Source organism: Canis lupus, chromosome 24 (genome assembly GCF_003254725.2).
Source record: "Canis lupus dingo isolate Sandy chromosome 24, ASM325472v2, whole genome shotgun sequence".
Taxonomy (NCBI): domain Eukaryota; kingdom Metazoa; phylum Chordata; class Mammalia; order Carnivora; family Canidae; genus Canis; species Canis lupus.
In genome coordinates, this window is record NC_064266.1 from 34,351,170 (window position 1) to 34,373,740 (window position 22,571).

A 22,571-nucleotide genomic window follows, 5' to 3' on the forward strand; every position below is an offset into this window, starting at 1 on the left:
GCAGCATGCCTGTGTAATGAAGCCATTGACATCTTTCATGGGGAAAAGGATGTTTCGTGCAAACAAGTTATTAGGTCCTATCATGTTCTCCATGGATCTTTATAAATTCAAGTAATTCAGTAAAGAGCAGAGAAGAAACTAATCACCCACATTCCCACCATCTGGAATTTTTTTTTTAATTTTTTTTTTTTTAATTTTTTTTAAGTTTTTATTAATTTATGATAGTCACAGAGAGAGAGAGAGAGGCAGAGACACAGGCAGAGGGAGAAGCAGGCTCCATGCACCGGGAGCCTGATGTGGGATTCGATCCCGGGTCTCCAGGATCGCGCCCTGGGCCAAAGGCAGGCGCCAAACCGCTGCGCCACCCAGGGATCCCTCACCATCTGGAATTAACCACTCTCCGACATTATGACTTCCTGGCTTCCACTTTTATTTTTTTAATATTTTATTTATTTATTCATGAGAGACACAGAGAGAGGCAGAGACACAGGCAGAGGGAGAAGCAGGCTCCCTGCGGGGAGCCCAATGCAGGACTGGATTCCAGGATTCCAGGACCCCAGGACCACGACCTGAGCCAAAGGCAGATGCTCAATCACTGCACCACCCAGGCGCCCCTTACTTCCAATTTTATATACACTTACCCTCACAGAAGTCTATGAAAAATGACAGAGGTGAACATGAGTATGTTGGGTGTGTGTGTGTGTGTGTGTGTGTGTACCCGTGGGCAAGAATTTAAAGATATCTAGAGGAGAAGCCTATTGGTGTCTCTCCATTCGCACCAGAGTCTACAGCTGAAGCCTGGAGGATCAAGTCCCAGGGCCAGTGTCCCCCTGGCCTGCATGGCCCCAGAAACCCCGCAAGGTGAAATTCACTGTTGAGTCTGAGACATTGTCTGGCTCCTGCAGAGTTTTTTTTGTCACCACAAAGGCTCTTCCTTGGGAAGAGTTTTATATCCAGGAGTAAAGCCTGGCCTCTGTTCCAGTAAGGCTGAGGCCCAAGCTCCCACCCCCAGATGGTACGTGACAGCAGCATGTCACATCACGCCGTCTTCCGGTGCTGGACACAGCGCACACCCTGCAGGGAGCATGACCCAGCACCTCACGCTTCCCAGATGCCCTTATCTCGGCAGCAGCAGGGGCACTGAAGTAGGGGAGGTACAGAAGATGCAATTTCCAAGTGCTGCTTCATTTTCGTGGCAGCGCATCTTTGTAAAAAAAAAATAGATAAAACGTCTTTCTGTGTCCACTCTTCAGCTCATCCTAGAAAACCTAGAAACCACAAAATACTCAAAGAGGGAAAAAAATCAAAGTCACGCCCTGAGACAGCCATAGAACCACACTGACCTGTTTCCTTCTGCTCCACTTTTCTAAGAAGAGACTCAACAGCAGGGGGGAGGGGAAGGGGACACAGGGAGGGAGACGGAGAGTCTGAAGCAGGCTCCACGCCCAGTGCAGCGTCCCATGTCGGGCTCCGTCTCATGAGAGAGCATGACCTGAGCCAAAGTCAAGAGCCTGATGCTTAACTGGCTGGGTTCCCCGGGCGCCCCAAGGAAGAGACTCGTTATTTTAAACTTTGGGTCATATTATCCCTTTACCCCTCGTCGCTCTCTGGTTTTCCCCCTGAGACCTTGTGATTTTGCAGAGTTTCTGGCAGCGGGAGAGAAGACGGGGGTCTTCTCTGGCGTGGGGATTTTCATTCTCACGTGCTGGTCGCTGTAGGTGGCGAGTCGCCCACACATTCCTGTTCGGGTTCCCAGCTGCCACCTCTGTCACCAGTTTTGTGCGACTCACTCGTCCCCAGCCCGCTCTGGGACCTCGTAGGGCCAGCGTGCTAGGCTCCCAGCCGGCGGCTGTATCTGCAAAGAAGGCACCAGCGATCGCCTCTGCCTCCTCTAACACGTCGAAAAAGAATCAGAATATGGTTATTCCTGTGGAAAGATCCGGAGCTGTCCCGGAATGGGAGGAAAGGGCTAGCGGCCAGGCCTTACCCGGGGGCGCGGAGCAGCGCAGATCTGGGGATGGGAGTGGCGGGACCGACCCCGCGTCCGGGCCCTTCTGTCAGGATGGACCCTTCTGGACCCTTCTGTCAGGATGAGGCAGCGGCAACCGTTGCTCGGAATTCCCTTCTAGCCTCGAACTCTAAAGGGGGAGAGTGGGGGGGGGGGGGGCTCGTGAGGCGACAGGGGCGCCCCCGGGCCGCTGACAGGGTCTCCCCTCCCCCCTCAGCACCTACAACTTCTCGGCCGACGGCTTCCACAGCTCGGCCCCGGGAGCCAACCTGTGCCTGGGCTCGGGCGTCCACGGCGGCGTGGACTGGATGAGGAAGCTGGCCTTCCGCTACCGGCGGGTGAAGGAGATGTACAACACCTACCGGAACAACGTGGGCGGTGAGTGGGCCGCGGCCCGGCGGGGCGGGCCTCAGGCGCTCGGCCCCACGTGCCTGCGTGCGTGCGTGCGTACGTGCGTGCGTGCGTGCGTGCGTGCGGCGCGGCCTGCCCGGGGTCACAGCCCTGGGGCTCCGGGGGCGGGGGCGGGGGCTGAGGCGGGGCGGCCCGGGCCCTGGGGTCCCCGCCGCGCCGCCGGTGGGCCCCGCCCCAGGCCGCGGAGGCCGAGTCCGCGCTCTGGCCCGGGTGCGGGTGCGTGGCGAGGTCGTCGGCGGGGACTGGGGACGCCGGAGTCGGGGTCGGGGTCGGGGAGGGGGTGGGAGCCGCTGGTTCCCGCGCTGCACCCCGGGGCACGCGCCGTCAGGGCCCAGGCGCCGCTCGGGCCGCAGGCGAGCTCCGCACCGCCAGGCTATTTCTGGAACCTTCCCGGCAGGTGCGTCCTTTTTTTTTTTTTTTTTTTTTTTTTTTCGTTTTTCCATTTAGGGCCATTATGACTTTGGGGGCGTCGGTTTTACTTAAACTCTATTAGTTTAACTAAACTTTAATTAAAATAATTAAGTTAGTTTAGTTAAACTTAATTCACATGTGCTGTATAATAAATAATACATGCTTCAGAGGGAGGCAGAGGGCCGTGATCCACCCGTCGCACCCGGCGCCCATCGCATCCCGCGCCCTCCCCCATGCCCTTCACCCAGTCCCCCGGCCCCCCACCCCCTCTCCCCTCCAGCCGCCCTCAGTGTGTTTCCTGTGATTAAGAGCCTCTGGTGACTTGTCTCCCTCTCTGCTTTCATCTTTCTTTCTTCGGGGGCGGCTGGGGGTTCTTCACAGGTGATGACACCGCCTCTCCCCCAGGAGGCATCTGAGGGGGTGGTTGTCACAGTGTGTGGAACCAGCCTCAGGCCCATAAAGGGCAGGTCGGAGCCCGCAGCTGATGGTGTCCACCATATGCCCCTTGGCCCCCAAAGCTCCAAGGGCTCCATCCCCCTGCCCCAGAAAGAGTCCCAGGAAGAATTCAGCGTCTCAGACTGGATGGAACCACTTCCCAACCCCGTGCCTCCACTTTCTAGCTACCTCCCTGAGCCTCAGTGTCTACATCCGTGAAATGGGGAGAAGAACAATTCTGGCTCCCTGGGTTAGGGAAACTGTTGTTAATGGGCACAAAAATCACAACCGTGTGCCTGCAGCAGGGACTCCGTAGGTGCTCACATTCCTCACTAGTCCCTTTCAGTCTTGCTTGGGAGTCTTTCAGGTTCTTCTGTGTCTGCTGCTCCCCCCAGAAAGACCATCAGTCCTTCGGGACTGTCTTGTCCGTGGCTGCCGTCCTAATGCAGTCCTCGCGACAGCTAATGTTTATTGAGTGCTTACTGTCTGCCAGGCTCTGTTATCAGGGCTCTTCTTCTAATATCTTATTTGCTCTTTATAACATCCCCATGAGGTAAGTGCTTTTATCAGCTGTGTCGTATAAAGGTGGAAAGCAAGATCAGAGACGTTCAGTAAGCTGCCCGGCATCACACAGCCAGCCGCTTCACCGCCTCTGCCCACACCCCGTGCCCTCTCACACCCGAGTCTGACTGCGAGAGTGAAGAGAGAGCTTCAGGGTCATCCCTGCTTGCTCACCCACCCCTACGTGGGCAGAGGAGGGGAGCAGGTGTGCCTGGAATGCAGGAGACAGGGATGGAGCCGGCCAGCAGAGACCACCTACTCCTCATCCAGGTTAAGCCCCAGCAAACACCCGGGACTTCTGTCCGGCTGCTTTGCTCTCCCCTAAGCTGAGGGGAAATTGCCTGATGTGTCAGCAGGTGAGGGGAACTCGCACCTGGCAGGACACCGTGGGCAGCCACCCACCCCAGTTTCTGCATGCTACCTCCCCTCTCCTCTCCCCCAGCTCTTTCTGCATCACAGAGTGAGCCTAATGGGGGCCACAGCCTCCAGCCGGAGGGCCACCACACACCCCAGGATCCCAAGGGTTCTGGAAGTTGTGCACAGAAGAGAGACATCCACAAGATACAGGATGAAGGTAGAAAAGGCTTAACAAGTCAACATCAGGAGGCATGGCTGGGTTCAGAGGCCTTTGCCTGATTTCACACCTCCCTCTGCCACGTCCTGTTAGAACCCTGAGCAGGTTACTTAACCCCTCTGTGCCTCAGTTTCCTCAGGTGTAAGCTGGGAATAATGATGTTGCCCAACTCATAGGATACATGTCAGGATAATTTGAATTGATATATGGGAGTTGCTTAGAAATGTGCTGCCCCACAGTGAGCACTTCTTAAATGTTGCTTCCATCTGGGGAAGGAGACCAAGCCTGGGGAAGAGCTGAGGGTAGGGACCAAGCAGACAGAAGCTTGGAGCGTACTTCTAACAGGTGCAAAGTTGGAGCGGTTGACCAGCTAGCTACCCACGGCAGTACATGTGGGGAGACTCTTGTAAACTATGAAACTGTGCCCCAGACAGTTTGCTTTGTTATTAAGGGCCCCTGCTCCGGGGCTGTGGGGAAGGTGCAGAGAGAAGGAAAACCAGAGACCACCTGCAACGTTTTGTCCGCATGAATTCCTTCTCCCTTGAACAAATACTGCTGTAGTACCTCCCAGGGGCTGGTACCGCGGTGGCAAACAAAACCAGCTTGGTCCCTGCCCTCATGGAGCAAACGGCATAGTGGTTGAAGCGGACATCGAACACATGATCACAGAGATGTGTGTGAAGTCATATTTGTGACAAGAGCTATCAAGAAGGGGATCCCTGGGTGGCGCAGCGGTTTGGCGCCTGCCTTTGGCCCAGGGCGCAATCCTGGAGACCCGGGATCGAATCCCACATCGGGCTCCCTGCATGGAGCCTGCTTCTCCCTCTGCCTGTGTCTCTGCCTCTCTCTCTCTCTGTGTGACTATCATGAATAAATAAAAAATTTTAAAAAAAAAAGAGCTATCAAGAAGAGGTGCATGTCGGGAGAGTACAAAGTAGAGCCAGCGTAGGCCTTCCAGAAGAAATGACATTGAAACTGAGTATGAAGGATTTAGGCAAAAAGGGAAGGTAAGACAGTAAAGGGTACTCCAGGCTCTGAGATGAGATGTGCGAAGGTCTCGAGATGGAAACGTACTGGGTGCATCAGGAGACAAAGAGGAGGCCATTAGGGTGGGAACGGAAGGACAGCAGGGCAATGGCAAGAGATGAGACAAGCAACGAAGCAGGTGCTGGGGCATGGGCTCTGGAGTCTGAACTTGATCTTAAGGGCCTTGATGGCTGAGAAACTGACAGTCAGGTTCAGAGACCCCCATGGAGTGGGCTGGGGAGGTCTGCTGCCCGGGTGCCACACCTATCTCCGTACTTCTTCCCTGCAGTGAGCAAGCCCGTCCACCTCACTAAGCCTCAGCTTCTCCACCTGACTTACACAATGTTATCTGAAATTATATCTCAATTTAAAAAAAAAAAAGAGTTTCCATTTCTAGGATCACCATGAAAATGAATGAAATAAATTGTGTTAAAAGCACGGGGCCATACACATAGTAAGCACTCAATAAATGTTAGTCATTTTATTATTCATTTTTTTTGTCTCCACTGTAACAATATACACTTTATAATTTTCTGTTCATCTGTGTTCATCTGTCCTATTACAATACTGAGCACACAGAAGGCATTCCCAAAGTATTTGTTGGATGGATGGGCAGAGGGAGGGATGGGTTGGCAGATGGGTGGATAGGGGGTTGGGTGGATGAATGGATCGATCAGTGGATAGGATGATGGATCAATCAATCCTAAAATAAGATTAAAATCACTGAATATCATTGACCTTGGTCATCATCTGATTTGAAACATCAGGGCACCAGTAGCTAGACTCCCCTAACCACCTCCCAGACCTCTCAAATGATAAATACCATGTCTTTATTTCCCTTGTCCCTAGGCTTGATAGGAGCTCCCAAAAGAGAGACGTGGCTACAGCTCAGAGCCGAGCTGGAAGCGCTGACCGACCTCTGGCTGACCCACTCTCTGAAGGCGCTCAACCTCATCAATTCCCGGTAGGTGGGAGTCCCCATTCTCCCTTGTGCCCCTGAACTTGCTCCCATTCGAGGGCGGAGGCTCCTCCATTTCCACACCTGGAGAACTGGACCCTCCAAATCCTCTCTTGTACACTTTCCAGACATTTGGTAACACGGAGGTGTTACATAGTACAGTAGCAGGAACAGCTTGGAGCCCAGCTGGGCAAACAGGTGCTGAGACTCACCAGGGTCCAACAGAGCCAGAGACCTTTGTATGTAGGACCATCTGTCCCATCCCCTTGTGCCCACAACACCCACCAGTCACGACAAAGCCCACTGAAAACCACTTTAACTATAGTAGGCCACAGATCACCTGGCAGGCACTTAGGAGGCAAGGAGGGTCCAGTTTCATTCCAGGCCTCCCAGGAAATTCCCTCTTGCTCTTACACAAGATCATCTGAGCCAGAGAACAAATTACTCTCTGCACTAGCCTCCAAAAATCTTGCGACCCAGCATAGGAATGGTTACGAGATGGTAGCCCATGAGCCCATCCTGCTGATGTGTCCTATTTTAATACACGCTTTGTCCTGAAGATTGGGAAAGGGAATCCCTGGCTCCAGGTGTCCAGGTTCTGTCAAAATATCAGAACTTCCAGGTGTTCCCCAGTTTACCCTAGTCCTCACTGCTCCCTGTTGTCCTACACCTGATCCATATTTGCTCATTTATCTTATTGAGTGGCTGCAGCTATGTAAATATGGGCCCTGGCAAGAAACATTTGTTTTAAATAAGCATTACATTTTAACACCGTGAGTAATATTTCAGTATTATGTTTCAGTATGCCAGGCAGCCTCAGGCTTAAACAAGAGGAACAGCTGAAGGATCTTTGGGCCCTACCCTCTCCTGACGATGACATAGCCAGAGCCTCCAAACTCCACTGGAACTCTGGCCAGCTCCAGGCTCGTGCTGCAGGGTGAGGAGGCCTGGCCTAGCTGTTGGTTGGTGCTCTGACCCCATTTTCTTTGTCCTCAGGCCAAACTGTGTCAATGTGCTGGTCACTACCACTCAACTAATCCCTGCCCTGGCCAAAGTCCTGCTGTATGGACTGGGCTCCGTGTTTCCTATTGAGAACATCTACAGTGCAACCAAGACAGGTAGGGAGAAGCAGACCTTGGGGTGATACAGGGAGGGAGGGTGGGCCTAGCTCTCCGACCCTTGTTTGGGAAGCTTAAGGAAGGTGGCTCTGGGGAAGCTAAACAACTTGTCCATGGGCATGACTCAGATCCCCGAAAGAATCCCACAAGCCACTCGCTTCAACCTCAGCTTCCAAAGAAAGTGGTTAGTTCCGTAGTTTTATAAAGTGTAGGTATTAGTTAGGATACCTGCAAAGCTGCTATAACAAGCACACCCCAAATACAAGGGCTCACATCAGAATCAAAGCTTATTTCCCCCCCACGTGTCCACGGACCAGAGGTGGGTGATCCAGGCTAGTGGGACAACTCAAATACACCCAGGATCCCAAGTCCTTCCCATCCTATTTTTCCACCATCCCCGGTGGTTTTATTCTTACATGTGTGGTCAAATCCAAATCCTGCCACACTGTCATTCAGGCTTATAGGAAGTGGGGAAAGAGGAAGGAGTAATACGGGTCCAGTGTTTTAAAGCCAAGACTCAAGACAGGATACCTCACACTTCTGTTCACCTCCTATTGGCCCCAGCTTAGTCACATGGCCACAGCTAGTTGCAAGGGAAGCTGGGAAATGTAGTCCATAGCTAAGTGTCTCAAACCCAGGTAAGTCATGGACTTTTATTACTAAAATAGTTTCCACCACAGCATGGCACATGAGGTGATTTTAATTTAGGTGGTACAAGTCGTCAAATAACCTTGAACCATACAGAGATAAAAATGGTGTTTTTTTTTCATTCTTTTTTAAAGAGAGACTCTCAATTTAGTGTTATACTGCTTTGACATCTCTCTTAATGCTTAATAATCTTCCTTATTAACAAAGAGAACAAGCCTTAGGCTTCAGAGCTTCCATCAGATAAGAGAATTTAATAACTAGAAATGAATAGCATCATTTATCAGCAGAGCTAGTCATATTGGCTTGGGGGAGGTGGGGAACTGGGTTTTTTATTCTTACATCACCTAAAACTGTTATTATAATGCAAAATAAATCTAGTTAGTTAAGAGGTTGCTTTTTTTTAAGATTTTATTTATTTATTAACAAGAGACACACAGAGAGGCAGAGACCTAGGCAGAGGGAGAAGCAGGCTCCCTGTGGGGAGACTGATGCAGGACTCGATCGCAGGACCCCAGGATCACACCCTGAGCCAAAGGCAGATGCTCAACCTGAGCCACGCAGGTGTCCCAGTTAAGAGGTTTTTAACTGGAAATTTTTACCCTTGTTTTTTTCTGAAATAAACATATGTATATTATACATATATAAATAATATATAACTAATAAATATAAATAAATATATATATTATATATATAATATATATGTTACCTTGGAAGCATTTTCCCAGAACATTTTTTGCCTTTACTGAAGTTCTAGGCCTGAACATTACAGAAAAGTGCCATTAGATTTTTAAATTTTAAAATCATGAAATTCAGACCCCAGATGGCCCTTAGAGTTTCTGCAACAGGAGCTGATGAGCCTGTCATTTTCTTTCTGCACACTGTGGTCATGTGCTTCTGCAGGCTTATTTAGAACCTCTTTTTAAAATATTTTTTATATTTAATTATAGTAAAATACACATAACATGAAATTTACCACCTTAGCCACATTCACATCGTTGTGCCACCATCCCCACCATCCACCTCCAGAACTCTTTCCATCTTGTAGAACTAAAATTAAGTCTGCATTACACAGGAACTCCCCATTCCTCCCTGCCCTGAGCCCCTGGCAACCACTCTTCTACTTCCTGTTTCTACAAATGTGACTGCTCTGGGGACCTCGTGTAAGTGGAATCATATAACATTTGTCTTTTTGTGACTGGCTTATTTCACTTAACATGATGTCCTCAAGGGTCATATCCATGTTGTAGTATGTGTCAGATTACCTTCCTCTTTAAGGCTGAGTAACGAGTAGTCCGTTATATATTTGTGCTCCATTTTGTTTATCCATGGATCTGTCCATAGATACGTGGGTTGCTTCCACCTCTTGGCTATTGTAAAACAATGCTGTGTCAACATGGGTGTACAAATACCCCCCTTCAAGACTCTGCTTTCAGTTCTCTGGGATAAATATCCAGTGGTGGAATTGGTGGATCGGAGGGTGATTCTATTTTTCATTTTTTGAGGAAGTGCCGTACTGTTTACTGTAGCAGCTGCACCATTGTGCATTCCCACCAACAGTGCACAAGGCTTCCAGTTTCTCCACATCCTCACCAACACCTGTTCTGGTCTCTCTTTTTTTGATGATTACTGTCCTAATGGTGGTGACTGGTGTCTTTTTAATACAGTGATTCTCTTCTGTATTTAAATGAATTCATTTAAGTAAAACCAGAAGTGTGAGTTGATTTTTTTTAAAGATTACATAACAGGGATCTCTGGGTGGCGCAGCGGTTTGGCGCCTGCCTTTGGCCCAGGGCGCGATCCTGGAGACCCGGGATCAAATCCCACGTCGGGCTCTGGTGCATGGAGCCTGCTTCTCCCTCTGCCTGTGTCTCTGCCTCTCTCTCTCTCTCTCTCTCTCTCTCTCTCTCTGACTATCATAAATAAATTTTTAAAAATTTAAAAAAAAAAAAGATTACATAACATTGGTTCCCAGATTTGGTCACAGTTGTTCAGGAATGTTTGAGGAAAAAAAAAAAAAAGGAATGTTTGAGAAACTGGTTTGTTTGAGAAACTCTGGTCTAGGATGTCACGACTGAAAGAGAATTCCTGAACAAAGGATCTAGTCAGTGGCCAGATAAGTATGGAAAACTCACAGTGACCATGAACACACCAAAGACTCCACTCAGTCCTATCATAAAAGTTTTAAAGTTTCATTTAACAGTACCTTTTTTTTTCTGTAGATTTTGCAAGAAAGGAATCTGTAACCCAGGCACATCAAATATTGTCATGCAGCCCATCGATTCTTTTTTTTAAGATTTGATTTGATTTATTTATTTATTTATTTTTGAGAGAGAGAGAGAGAGAGAACAAGAGCAGAGGAAGGGGCAGAGGGAGAAGCAGACTCCCCACTGAACAGGGAGCCTGATACAAGACTCGATCCCAGGACCCCAGGACCACAGCCAGAGGCAAAGGCAGATGTTTAACTGACCGAACCACCCAGGCACCCCTGATTCTGTTTCTTTTTTAAGATTTTATTTCTTTATTTATTCATGAGAGACACAGAGAGAGAGAGGCAGAGACACAGGTAGAGGGAGAAGCAGGTTCCACACAGGGAGCCCGATGTGGGACTCGATCCTGGGACTCTGGGAACATGCCCTGGGCCGAAGGCAGGCGCCAAACCACTGAGCCACCCAGGTGTCCCCCTGATCCTGTTTCTATCAGGGAAATGTTAGAGCAACTTGTTTCTCACTTCGGTAGCCTGGAGGTCAACTAACTGAGGGCAATCAAATTTGAGACTGCACAGAAATTTGGCCTCCAGCTCCCTGTTTTAACTTGAAAAGCATAATTTTTTTCAGTAGTCAGGTTTTTGCTCTGATAATGCTGCATAACAAACACTCAGTGGCTTACGGTGTTTACTTCTCGCTCGCAGGCGTGGGCAGTCCACTGTGGCTCCGCGAGGGCTGCCTCCAGGTTCTGCCCTGTTCTATAGATCCTCTCACTGGGGGATCGTCACTCACTGTGGCCATCAGGGGCACATTCTTCCCATAACAGAGGCAGAAGTGAAGGGAGCCGAGCCACACCACCCGCGGCAGGTCCCTAACATTCCATATTGGTCAAAGCAAGTCACATGGCCCACCCAATATCAGTGGAGTAGGGAGTAGGGAGGCTCCACATGCTGTAGTGCAAGGCTTTGCAAGGTGTAGTGCCATAATTCTTTTTTTTTTTTATCTTTTTGTTTGTTTGTTTTAAAGATTTTTATTTATTCATAGAGACACAGAGAGGGGGGGCGCAGAGGCATAGCCAGAGGGAGAAGCAGGCTCCACACAGGGAGCCCGACGTGGGACTCGATCCAGAGTCCCCAGGATCAAACCCCGGGCTGCAGGCAGCGCTAAACCGCTGTGCCACCAGGGCTGCCCTGTAGTACCATAATTCTGCTCTCAGAAGACAGGATTCGCAGCTCGACCTGGCCACAGCTCCTCTTCACAGAGGAGAAAGCGAACACAGAGGAAGGGATGGTCTGCGGCAGGGCTGAGTCCTACCTAGAGCAGTAGAACAGAGTAGCTCAGAGCTCAAGCAACTGGAGCAGCCTAGGTTCGAATCCTGAACTGTGCTCACTAGCTGAGTGCCCCAGGCAAGTGACTTCACCTCTCTGTGCCTGTAAAATTGGATAATTAAGGGATGCCTGGGTGGCTTAGGGGTTGAGCGTCTGCCTTTGGCTCAGGGCAGGATCCCAGGGTCCCAGGATCGAGTCCTGCATCGGGTTCCCCACAGGGAGCCAGCTTCTCCCTCTGCCTATGTCTCTGTCTCTCTCTGTGTCTCTCATGAATAAATAAAATCTCTTAAAAAAAAATAAAAGGATGATCAAAATACCTCCAAACATATGACAAAAGGGAATAGTGCAAGTTCCCAGCAGAGCACAAGTGCTCAAAAATAGGAGCTGTTTTATTATAACTACTATTGCTACTCCTCCTCCGCTCGTCTTCGGGGCACTCCGCCAGCCTGTTTATCTCTAAAATGGGAATTCTATTAATGGCAATTTCATAAGGATTGTGGTGATGACAGTAAATGAATAATGTCAGTGTTTCCCAACAGCGTGGGGAAGCCTTTTGCCTCCCAGGAGATATTTGGCAACACCTGGAGACATTCTTTTGTGTACCAACTGGAGGACGTGCTACGGGCATCTCCAGGGTGGAGACCAGGGATGCCACCAAATGTCCCCAGGGATCGAGGCAGCCCCCGCGGCGAAGACTCACCCAGCCCCACTTGCCAGTAACGCGGAGGCCGAGAAATCCCAATGCTGGCGGAGTGCTTGAGTCAGAGAGTGACCACTCCTGTTAGCACTGCCGGTTCCCTTTCTGTTACTTCACTTGCCGACACCATCGGGATGAGCTGAGATCTGAATCCAGTGTGTCTAGATTTACGCTGCCACCCACACACCTGGGAAGGAGGAAAACACGAAGGGGTGGTCATCAGTGGGAAGCAAGAAAAAAAACAGGGGAGTCACCCCAAGAGCCAGGTGTGTCACCAGGCTGCCACCTGTGGATGTGGGAATCCTGACACCTGTGCCTCCTGAATCACGTGCTCTCGCGGAGCCTGGTGTCCTCGACTGTGACGAGGGTCCGGCGCCCCCACCCCAGCCGGTTGCATTGCCTCGGGAGTCAGCTCCAGGCCCCCGTGCTGCCTCTTCTGTGTCCCCATGGGCAAACCCCGCTGTCCCCCCTCACGTGGGGAGGGCGACAGTCCCCACCGGAGACACTCGTGTGCTTGAGGATGAAAGGGTTAGGAGGATGGCCAGGCAAACACTTGGTCAGTGGGTGCCAGTGCCCGCAGTCGGGGCGCTCAGCAAGCATCTTTTCTTTCTTCCCTTCTTCCATGTGCAGGAAAGGAGAGCTGTTTCGAGAGGATAATGCAGAGATTCGGCAGAAAAGCCGTCTACATCGTGATCGGTGACGGCGTCGAAGAGGAGCAGGGGGCAAAGAAGGTAGTGCTTCCGTCCCCGGGCCGTGCTGCTTCTCTCGAGCCTGTCTCATGGGTTTCCTGGGCTCTTTCCCCGGGTTTCCTCCACCCCCCCGCCCGGGCCCTGGCTGGGTCCCCTCCTTCCCAGCCCTTAGCTCCCGGGGCCCTTCCCATTTGCAATCGCAGAAGCATCCTGAGTAATTTCCTTCTGCAAATCCCCCTCGGTGCCTTTGGCTGCCGCCCCTGGTAGCCCTGGATTTTTTCTAGGACAACTGCTCGGGAGCCCAGAGACACTCTGTCAGGGCAGGCTGGTGGGGGGCTGGTGCACGTGTGTGCGCTTTATTTCATGCTCACTGATCATATGTTCCAGGAACCCTTCCCAGTTAATAAAGACAGCATTAAGCTAATGAGAAAGAAAATCCTGCACTTGTGATCTCGGGCCCATGAGCAGAGGGGCAGGGGGTTCTGGTGGCCGCAGCTCTGCTCTTGGAAAAGAAACAGCTGCCAAAGTCCTGGGTCTGGACCTGTCAACAGCATCCCAGAGAGCCTGCCACCCCCCACCCCGAGGCCTGGGAAGTGGATTGTTAATGTCACAGAGCTTAATTGGGAGGACCTGGTTTCCCCCTTCCATCCCCAGCGACAGATTCCAGGGAAATGCAGAAATGTTTAGAGTCTCAGTGGACAGAGCCTAAAAAAAGAGGGAGGGCCCTGAGGGTCCCCGGAGAGGGCCTGGGGGCGGAGCTAGAAGGCCTCGCCACCTGCAAGGCTCCTCCCCTCCCAGCTCCCCCAGACTCCACCCTTTAGGCCTCAGGTTCCAGCAATATTTCTGAGGCAAGAATCCCTGATCAGCTACCACTGGGTCTCCCCGTGACACAGGCCTGCTGGAACTCCCTCCTCCCGCTGTTTTCTTTCTTCAGTGCCTATAGGATTGGGCTCTTTTAAAAAAAAAAAAAAAGTTATTTATTTATGAGAGACACACAGAGAGAGGCAGAGACACAGGCAGAGGGAGAAGCAGGCTCCCCACGGGGAGCCAGATGCAGGACTCGATCCCGGGACCCCAGGATCACGACCTGAGCCAAAGGCAGATGCTCAACCACTGAGCCACCCAGGCGCCCCTGTGATTGGGGTCTTAATCGCAGACACTCCAGCTAGTGGGAAAGCTCCATCTACTATGTACCCGAGGTTGTCCCAGGTGCTGGGGAGCCTGCAGTGAGCAGAAGGGAGAGGCCCTCACCCCTCCCTCAGCTCCAGCTTGGGAGCAGGCAATAAACACGAGTGTAACCTGTGTGAGGTGGTGACCAGAGCTCTGGAGGACCATAAAGCGGGGACCCGGAACAGATGGGACCGTGGGGGCGGGGCAGTTGCCAGTGTACACAGTGGTCAAGGTAGGCCTTGCTGCCGGGTGACCTCTGAGCAAGGAGAGGAGAAGGTGAGGGAGTGAGCCAAGTAGATTTTAGAGGGAAGGCAGTCTGAGGGAGGAACCAAGAGATGAAGCAGGACCCCTGCCCCCACCGGCAGTGCCCCCAAATCATTAGGACTCAAAATTCACACCGCTAGAAATTTCCACAGTGACCCCTAGGGGCCAGGCTATTCCCCCTTTGAGAACGGGTAGTCTGAGCTCCCTGTCTGGGCGGACCGGGCTCCCCCCTGGCCTCCCTCTACCGCCAGCCCTGCTCCCACAGAAAGAGGAGACCTCGGTGTGCACATTTTACCCTGAACCCTCGCTCTGCCCCCACTCTGAGCAGCTCTTCCTCACCCGTAACAACTTCGGGGGAATATGCACCCAGGGCTGAGCCCAGGGACCCTGCGCAGTGTCCTCAGAGCCCGAGCCTCTGTTAGCACTGCCCAGGACAGTGGGGTCGGGGAGTCTAGAAGTCCAGAGGAGCTTCTCCTTCCTGTAGAACCAGCGGGAAAGAAAATCTGAATGGTAATTTGCACAGACAGTGAAAACTCACCTGAATGTCTCTGCTGCTCAGAGCACAGGAGATGCACCTTACTGAGCAGGGCGCAGGGGTGGAGTGGGTGGTCTCCAGCAGGGGCTGGGCGGGAGGGTGTCTGTCTGGGTTCAGCGGAGTGGGGTTGGGGTCGCCAGAGATGCTGGCAGCAGAGAAGTCTCTCCCTGCTGGGACCCCAGGGCCCCAGGGCCCCAGGCTCCTTCTGCCTTGTTGCTCTGCCTGTAGCCCCCCCCAGCACCCCCAGGTCTGCACTGCGGCCACTGGGAGGGGAAAGGGTAAGGAAACCTCATCCCTTTAAGGGCACAGGTGATACAGGGGGGCATCACCACTGCTCAGGTCCCAGCGGCCAGACCTGGATCACATGGTCACGCCCCGCTGCGGCGCTGGCTGGGAGATGTCGCCTCTATTCTCAGCCACCAGGTACTCAGCTGAGAAAAACGGGGGCTGCTTCTGAGACAGAAGAGGGGGAGAAGGGATGTGGGAGGTGGCTGGCAGTCTCCATCACCGCTGGCATGTGGCAGGGCTGTCACTGGCACCTAGGGGAGTCTGACCTCACCGCCTGCCCTTACCACCCCTCTCCATTCCTGGCATCATCATTTTATTGAACTCCTCAAACCACCCCCTGCAGAGTGTGTGTCACTGGCTTTCTTTTATAGAGGATGTAGCTGAGACTCAGAGAGGTTCATTGATGTACCTCGGGTCACACAGCGGGTACATGCAAACTAATGTGCATTTTGCTCCAACTACCAAGCAGGAAGGAGGTGGACCTGGGAGATTCACTCTGTCCTCACCCCTGAGCTGGTCCGGCAAGGGTGGGAGTCTACCGAAGAAGACCAGGGCACACACACCCCCATCATACACTGAGCTCCCGTAGAAACCTCTGCGACTATCTGAAGCAGCGGCCCCAGCCCATTAGCGAGAAATGCTGCGCACCAGCCACTCTCCCGGCCTGATGGATGGGAGTCATTAGCCCAGGCTGCTGGACACCTGAGCAGCATGAAATACGGCGACAGGGCAAGGGGCTTTGACTGTTTGGGCTGCCAGTGTTGTTAATATCTCCATTTTAGTGGGTCATTTGTCTCCACCTCTCCACAAGTGATAAATCCACCTGTGCTTTAGGCCTGGGATGGAGGTGGCTGAGACATTCTCTTCCACGATTGCTCATTTCCTCCCAGAAAAATGAATTACACTCTTTATAGGGGGGACAGGATTGGCCAGGCAGAAACCAAAATCCATCTTTGCAGAGAAAGGAAGGTTTGGCTGGGGTGAGGAGGGGTGGGGGAGCTGGAAGGCATTAAAGAAGTGGCATCCGCTGCCCATGATGGATAGTATGCTGCTTCCCTTGAGCGAAAGAGAAAAAGATGTGTTCACTGAGGTCTTCAGGAGCCCACCTTCCCTCTTCTCCCCTCTCCCTTCCTCTTTATCCCGTCCCTGTGTGTTTCTTGGCCACCTACTCTGTGCCAGGAGCCATGCAGTGCAGCAGTGAACCTGACATTCCAAGCTCAAACTGTCCTCAGGGCCTTTGCACTTGCTTTGTCTTCTGCCTCCGTCAGCCCCCCCCCTCCACACACACACACACACGGGTTTGCACCTCCCTCTTGCTCTCTGGGGCCTGCTTAACTGTCACCCTCTGCGGAGGCCTTCCCCCAAGCCCGCTATCAGAACAGACACCCTTCCCAGCTGCTTTCTGCCCTGCCTCCCTGCCTCCTTCATGGTGCTCACACAACACAAAACCATCTTGTTCATTTCGTACCTGTAGATTTCTTCTCTGGGACTCCGGGGGGAAGGGGGGGGCTGTGTGTGCATACCACCTGTGCAGGAGGCTCCACCAGCACACAGCTGTGCACATCAAAGTCCCTGCCCTCTGGATAATCATCCCCCATCCCAAGAGCCTTCACTTAATCACATCTGCAAAATCCCTTTATTCAAGGTTCTAGGGATCAGAGGGGTATCTTGGGGGGGGGGGGTGCTGTTACTCTGCCTACCACAGACCAGAAAGGTAAAGGTAAACAGTGGTATGAAGAGTTGGCAGGGTATTAAGTGTGGGGCTCCCAGAGGCAGGAAGGGATGTGACGTGTTTCAGGAGCCAAAAGGATGCCTGCATAGTCTCTAGCCTGTGGACATGGAACCTCAGGGGGCCAAACTCCAGGCATCAGATGACAACTTAAGGCCAATGACTGTCTCACGGAGGCTCAGTATCTTTTATCTGCAGGTCACAGAAAGCCTATATAATGCTGAGTAAAACACTTGCTCACCTCATAAGATTATTTGTACCCTAGGTGGTTTCAGTGGGTCAGAAATTCACTGAGCATCCCTTTCTATTGTTTGTCCTACCTTTTTAACCATCTTTGGCTTTTTATTTTCTGGTTTGTTGCCTCGTGCTCTCAAAAAGGCTGCCATAGCCCCGGGCATCACATGCTAACATGACAGCATCAAAACAGGAAGGGAAAAGTAAGGGGTTCTCTCCTCAGGTGCCTCCCTCTCATCCTGGAGGAAAACCTTTCCCAGACGTCCCTCACCACCTTCCTCACTGGCTTCAGTAGGTAGGTCACAAGTCAGGAGGGATACAGGACACATCCCTGGCACACAGGGCTGGGGTTGTCACAGCTCGCTTAGCTGATCATAGCTCATCCCCTTGGTCTGGGCACAGAGCTGCCAAATGCCAATTTCGGGAAGCAAGAAAGAAGGGAAGGTGGTATTGGGCAGGCAACAGCTTCGGCCAATGGTTCGATTTTCCGGTTGATAAAAATGCAGCCAGCTTGCTTCTATGGAGCCTGACATGACCTCTCTGTGGCTCAGTGCCCTCATCTGTGCCCTAAGAACAGAGTGTCTCCCTGAGGATCGGAGGCCAGGTTAAAGGAGGTCACATGGGGGGCCCCGTGAGCACGGTGCCTGGCGCACAGCACGCCCTCCCCAGATGTGAGGACTATGATCAGGGGGCATGGCTGGTCGGTGACTGAACTCTGCTGAAATCCATTCTCTTGCTTCTCTCTCTCATCCCCATTTGAAAAAGGTGGTTGTGTTTTTGTCTCTAGATTTTTTGTTTTGGCAATTCAGCGAGATGGGAAACGGAAAGCGCTAGCACAGGGACTGGCTCCCCAGCGATGGATTTAAGAGACAATTATTTAAAACAGTGGGTATAGGGGCCCCTGGGTGGCTCCGTCGGTGACACGTCTGCCTTCAGCTCAGGTCAGGATCTCAGGGTCCTGGGATCAAGCCCCATGTCAAGATCCTGGCTCAGCAAGGAGTCTGCTTCTCCCTCTGCCTCTCCCATACCCTCCCTCGTATGCACCCTCTGTCTTCAGTCAATCAATCAATCAATCAATCAAAACGAAACACTGGTATCACAGGCTGACACAGGGAAATCCAAACTAGGACACCTTTCCCCACCCCCAGTCCTGCACACGGCACTCCACATGTACTCGTGGCTGTGGCTGTTCATTCCAGCCCCCTCACATCCACGGGCCCCTCGACATAATCCTAATAGCAGCCCTTAGCAGGTGGCCACGCACTACGAAAAGCCGCAGCAGCTGTCTACGGCAAACAGGATCCCCATTTCACAGGAAATGTTTTCGCAGGAAAGCAAACCACTGTGGGTCCACCGTGGCCTGCCTGCCCCACGCTGGCTGGGACCAGCTCTGTGTGTTGAGATGGAGTTTAGCAAATGTTAGGAGGATGAAGGACACACGAGCACCAGGCTGAGGCTTTCTTTTCCAAGTAGTGGGATCAAGGACAACTTTTTAAGAAGGAAGGACTTTCTCACTACCTGACTTCATCCTGTGTCAGGGCACCCCCTAAGACCTAAGGCCTTCCCAAAGGAGGGGAGAGGGTCAAACAGTGCACCAGGCAGCGAGGGATGAGCCAGGCAGCGAGGGATGAACCAGACACCTAGGGATGAACCAAGCATCTAGGGATGAACCAGGCAGGGAGGGATGAACCAGGCACCTAGGGATGAACCAGGCAGGGAGGGATGAACCAGGCACCTAGGGATGAACCAGGCAGGGAGGGATGAACCAGGCACCTAGGGATGAACCAGGCAGGGGGGGATGAACCAGGCACCTAGGGATGAACCAAGCATCTAGGGATGAACCAGGCAGGGAGGGATGAACCAGGCACCTAGGGATGAACCAGGCAGGGAGGGATGAACCAGACACCTAGGGATGAACCAAGCATCTAGGGATGAACCGGGCACCGAGGGATGAACCAAGCATCTAGGGATGCACCAGGCAGGGAGGGACGAGCCAGGCAGCACGAGCTCCGGGGGCAGAGACGACAGTGCGGCCGGATCGGTGGGCGCTGGCCAGAGAGGGGTGTGCCTCGAGGTTGGGACATGCCCGCGGGCCCCGCTGCCTCGGTGGACGTCGCCGAAGGCTCTAACTTTTGGGCCGGGGGGCCCGCAGGGGGCGCGATGCGGGCCTAACCGTGCGGGTGCTCTGTGTTCCAGCACAACATGCCTTTCTGGCGGATATCCTGCCACGCGGACCTGGAGGCGCTGAGGCACGCCCTGGAGCTGGAGTATTTATAGCAGAGCCCACGGCCTCGCCACCTGCCCTCCGGCCACCCAGGCCCTCGCCTTCCCCGCCTCCCGCCAGACGCTGGACCCCGGGCAGGGTCCCTGCGGCCGAGAGGACATGCCTGGCGACCATCTCAGCAGCTGTCCCCTTAGTCCGAGCGCGGGTCCTGAGACGCGGAGTACCCCACGGTGGCTTCAGAATATTTAACTTTGGAGAAGAGGGCTGGCTCGGAGTCCAGGCTTTTCTACAAGACTCACAGGACAAAAGGGAGGAATTGCTGATTTGGGGGAGGGCTGGTGCGGAGGAGGGTACAGGCCTGGGTTGTGTTTTGTTTTGTTTTGTTTTTCCTTTTTAATTTATGGACTAATCTCATTACTCCGGTATTATGCTCTCGTACCTGTGTTGTTGGTTTTCTTAGTCGTTGGTTTGGTTTTGTTTTCTAAACTGGCATGTGGGGTGGTGCAGTTCTAATTTAAGCACTCTCTGCTCCAAGTTGTGCTTTGGGGGGACAATCATTCTTTGAACAATTGGTGAGGGAGGCGATTCGGGGCTGATGGGAAGACTATTGCTTACTTTTGTTTTTAAGGACCTAAGCTGACGTCTTGTGGACAGTGCACGTGCCTTATGCTGCCATCTTGTTTTCTAGGAAGAGGGGACCCCAGGGAGGAGGTGGTACTTTGTGACGGATAAAAGGCATTAAATAAAACCACGTTTACATTTTGAAGTGGGGTAGGATGTCACTATTTTATGACCACTCTTGAGGCTTCCTTAATTTCTGTTTTAAGAGGTGTCCATTAGAGACACCAGTAGACTTTCAACCATCCACACAGAGGGGGTTTGGGTGAAACAAAAATAGATTTCATTTAATCTTGAAATGAACTACCCAGGTGGTCAACTACTTTTCTGTTGTGATGACTAAATGTCCAAAGCTGGTTCTGATGGAAGCTAGGAGTCCAGAGTCCGTTAGGTAAGTGTGTTAGCCTGAATTCTAGAGCACTCAGAGCTCCCAGTGGTTGAGGACAGCGTCTTCCTCGATCTGTATATTCATTGCCCATAACAGTCTGATACAGATGGATGGAAGGAAGGAAGGAAGGAAGGAAGGAAGGAAGGAAGGAAGGAAAGGTCAGTTGGTCGGACAGACAGATAGTAGACGGGTTATAGATGGGTGGTGGGTGGATGGATAGAGGAACAGATGATGGATGGATGGGTGGTGGAGAGTTAAGATTCACTGGCCCCAAGCTGCTTAATCTTCACTGTTCCCTCAGCAGTACCTTGCAGCTCTTGAAAACAACCTTAGAAGTAGAATAACTGGACTGTTCAGCACTCACAAACCAGAGCCCTTGGCCTTCCAGAAGTCTGAGCATGACTCCAGAACTTCCTGACCAGCCCAGCCGAAGGACAGAGACCCAACGAAGTCCTCAGGTGGACCTCTGGGGCTGAAGGTATCTACCTATCCAAGGGCTTTAGAAGTCAGAGCCACCATTGGAATTTCTTTCAGTTGCAAAGGACAGAAACACAATAAAGTGGCTTAAGCAAAACCAAAAAAAAAAAAGGAATTCTTTGGCTTACTTAACTAACAAGTTTAGGGATATGTGGCCTCAGACCTCTCCCCCACACACACACATATACACCCATCTCAAATGCAGAATTCAAGATATGGCTTTAATTTTTTTTAATTCAGTCTCTTTCTCTCCATCTTTAGACTCTTTCATTTGGTTTCATTTATAGGCAATAGCGCACAGACTGAGAGTAGAAGATTCCCATTGATACAGCATCAATTCTTAAAAGGACAACTGTTTTGGAAACATAGGTTAAACTTATTGTGTGAATTAACAAATGTCCTTATGGTTTAAATATTTTGAGTTGGTTCTTCCTTAGTAATTTGCAACCAAAAGCATCCCAACTTATATAGCACATAATAGTGTTAGTAGTAGTAGTAAAATCACATGGGCTCAGATTTCTCCTCAGGAAATCAGTCGTTCATATTACCAACAACTGGAATGGGGCATTTTCCATCAGATGGTAATCAACCATCTAAAATGCACTAGCGGCATCCCTGGGTGGCTCAGCGGTTTAGCGCCTGCCTTTGGCCCAGGACGTGATCCTGGAGTCCCGGGATCAAGTCCCGCGTCGGGCTCCCAGCGTGGAGCCTGCTTCTCCCTCCTCCTGTGTCTCTGCCTCTCTCTCTCTCTATCATAAATAAATAAATAAATCTTTAAAAAAATAAAAAATAAAATGCACTAGCAAGAGAGACAAACCATAATGGACTCTTATTCATAGGTAACAAACTGAGGGTTGCTGGGGGAAGGGGAAGGGGAAGGGGAAGGGGTGGAGGGCATGTGATGTAATGACCACTGGGTGTTATAGAAGACTGATGAATTACTGACTCAACCTCTGAAATTAGCAATACACTATATGTTAATGAACTGAATTTAAATTTAAAAATTATAAAAATAAACATAAAAAAATAAAAATAAAATGCATTAGCAGTATCCCAGACCCAAGGGACACAAATTTGAATAAGGTATTTGCAGAGAAAAAGTGATAAATTTTTTTTAAAAAACTCATTTTAAAAATAGCGGAAACAAACGTCAAATTGAAATTTAAATGTGACGAGAGCAAAATTTAATCTCCCTAATATATAAAGAGCTCTAAGAAACCAATTGTTATCAACAACCAAATCTTTCAAAATACTAGAAGGCTAGGAATGCCTGACTGGCTCAGTTGGTAGAATGTGCGACTCTTAATCTTGGGGTTATAGGTTTGAACCCCACATTGAAGAGACTACTTACTTTTTTTAAGATTTTATTTATTTGGGATCCCTGGGTGGCGCAGTGGTTTAGCGCCTGCCTTTGGCCCAGGACGTGATCCTGGAGACCCGGGATCGAATCCCACATTGGGCTCCCGGTGCATGGAGCCTGCTTCTCCCTCTGCCTGTGTCTCTGCCTCTCTCTCTCTCTCTCTCTCTGTGACTATCATAAATAAATACACATTTATAAAAAAAAAGATTTTATTTA

At 51.3% G+C, this 22,571-nt stretch overlaps 1 protein-coding gene and 1 long non-coding RNA gene across 8 annotated transcripts in view; one reads left to right on the top strand and one right to left on the bottom strand.

The window, feature by feature from the left end:
• The window catches only part of EYA2 (EYA transcriptional coactivator and phosphatase 2), a 262,669-nt gene extending 242,391 nt beyond the window's left edge, over nt 1-20,278 (top strand). For 2 of the 3 annotated variants that reach the window (XM_025470310.3, XM_025470311.3), the window contains 5 exons: nt 2,226-2,386; nt 6,276-6,390; nt 7,381-7,502; nt 13,010-13,110; nt 19,485-20,278. In XM_025470310.3, the coding sequence (XP_025326095.3) occupies nt 2,226-2,386; nt 6,276-6,390; nt 7,381-7,502; nt 13,010-13,110; nt 19,485-19,565 (580 nt within the window). In that variant the 3' untranslated portion in view covers nt 19,566-20,278. Of the gene's footprint in view, nt 1-2,225; nt 2,387-6,275; nt 6,391-7,380; nt 7,503-13,009; nt 13,111-17,511; nt 17,584-19,484 lie in introns of all 3 variants that reach the window. The other variant, XM_049100621.1, reaches the window with a different exon arrangement.
• LOC112674075 (uncharacterized) lies at nt 428-2,439 on the bottom strand. Of its 5 annotated transcripts, none has more exons than XR_007405665.1 (3): nt 2,371-2,439; nt 1,988-2,138; nt 428-1,855 (listed from the first exon to the last, which is right to left on the bottom strand). It is a non-coding gene; the product is annotated as an uncharacterized LOC112674075 (long non-coding RNA). The 5 variants fall into 5 exon arrangements; XR_007405664.1 differs by having other exon boundaries at nt 2,278-2,415; XR_003145198.3 differs by having other exon boundaries at nt 2,233-2,373.
• Nucleotides 20,279-22,571: the final 2,293 nt, after the last annotated feature.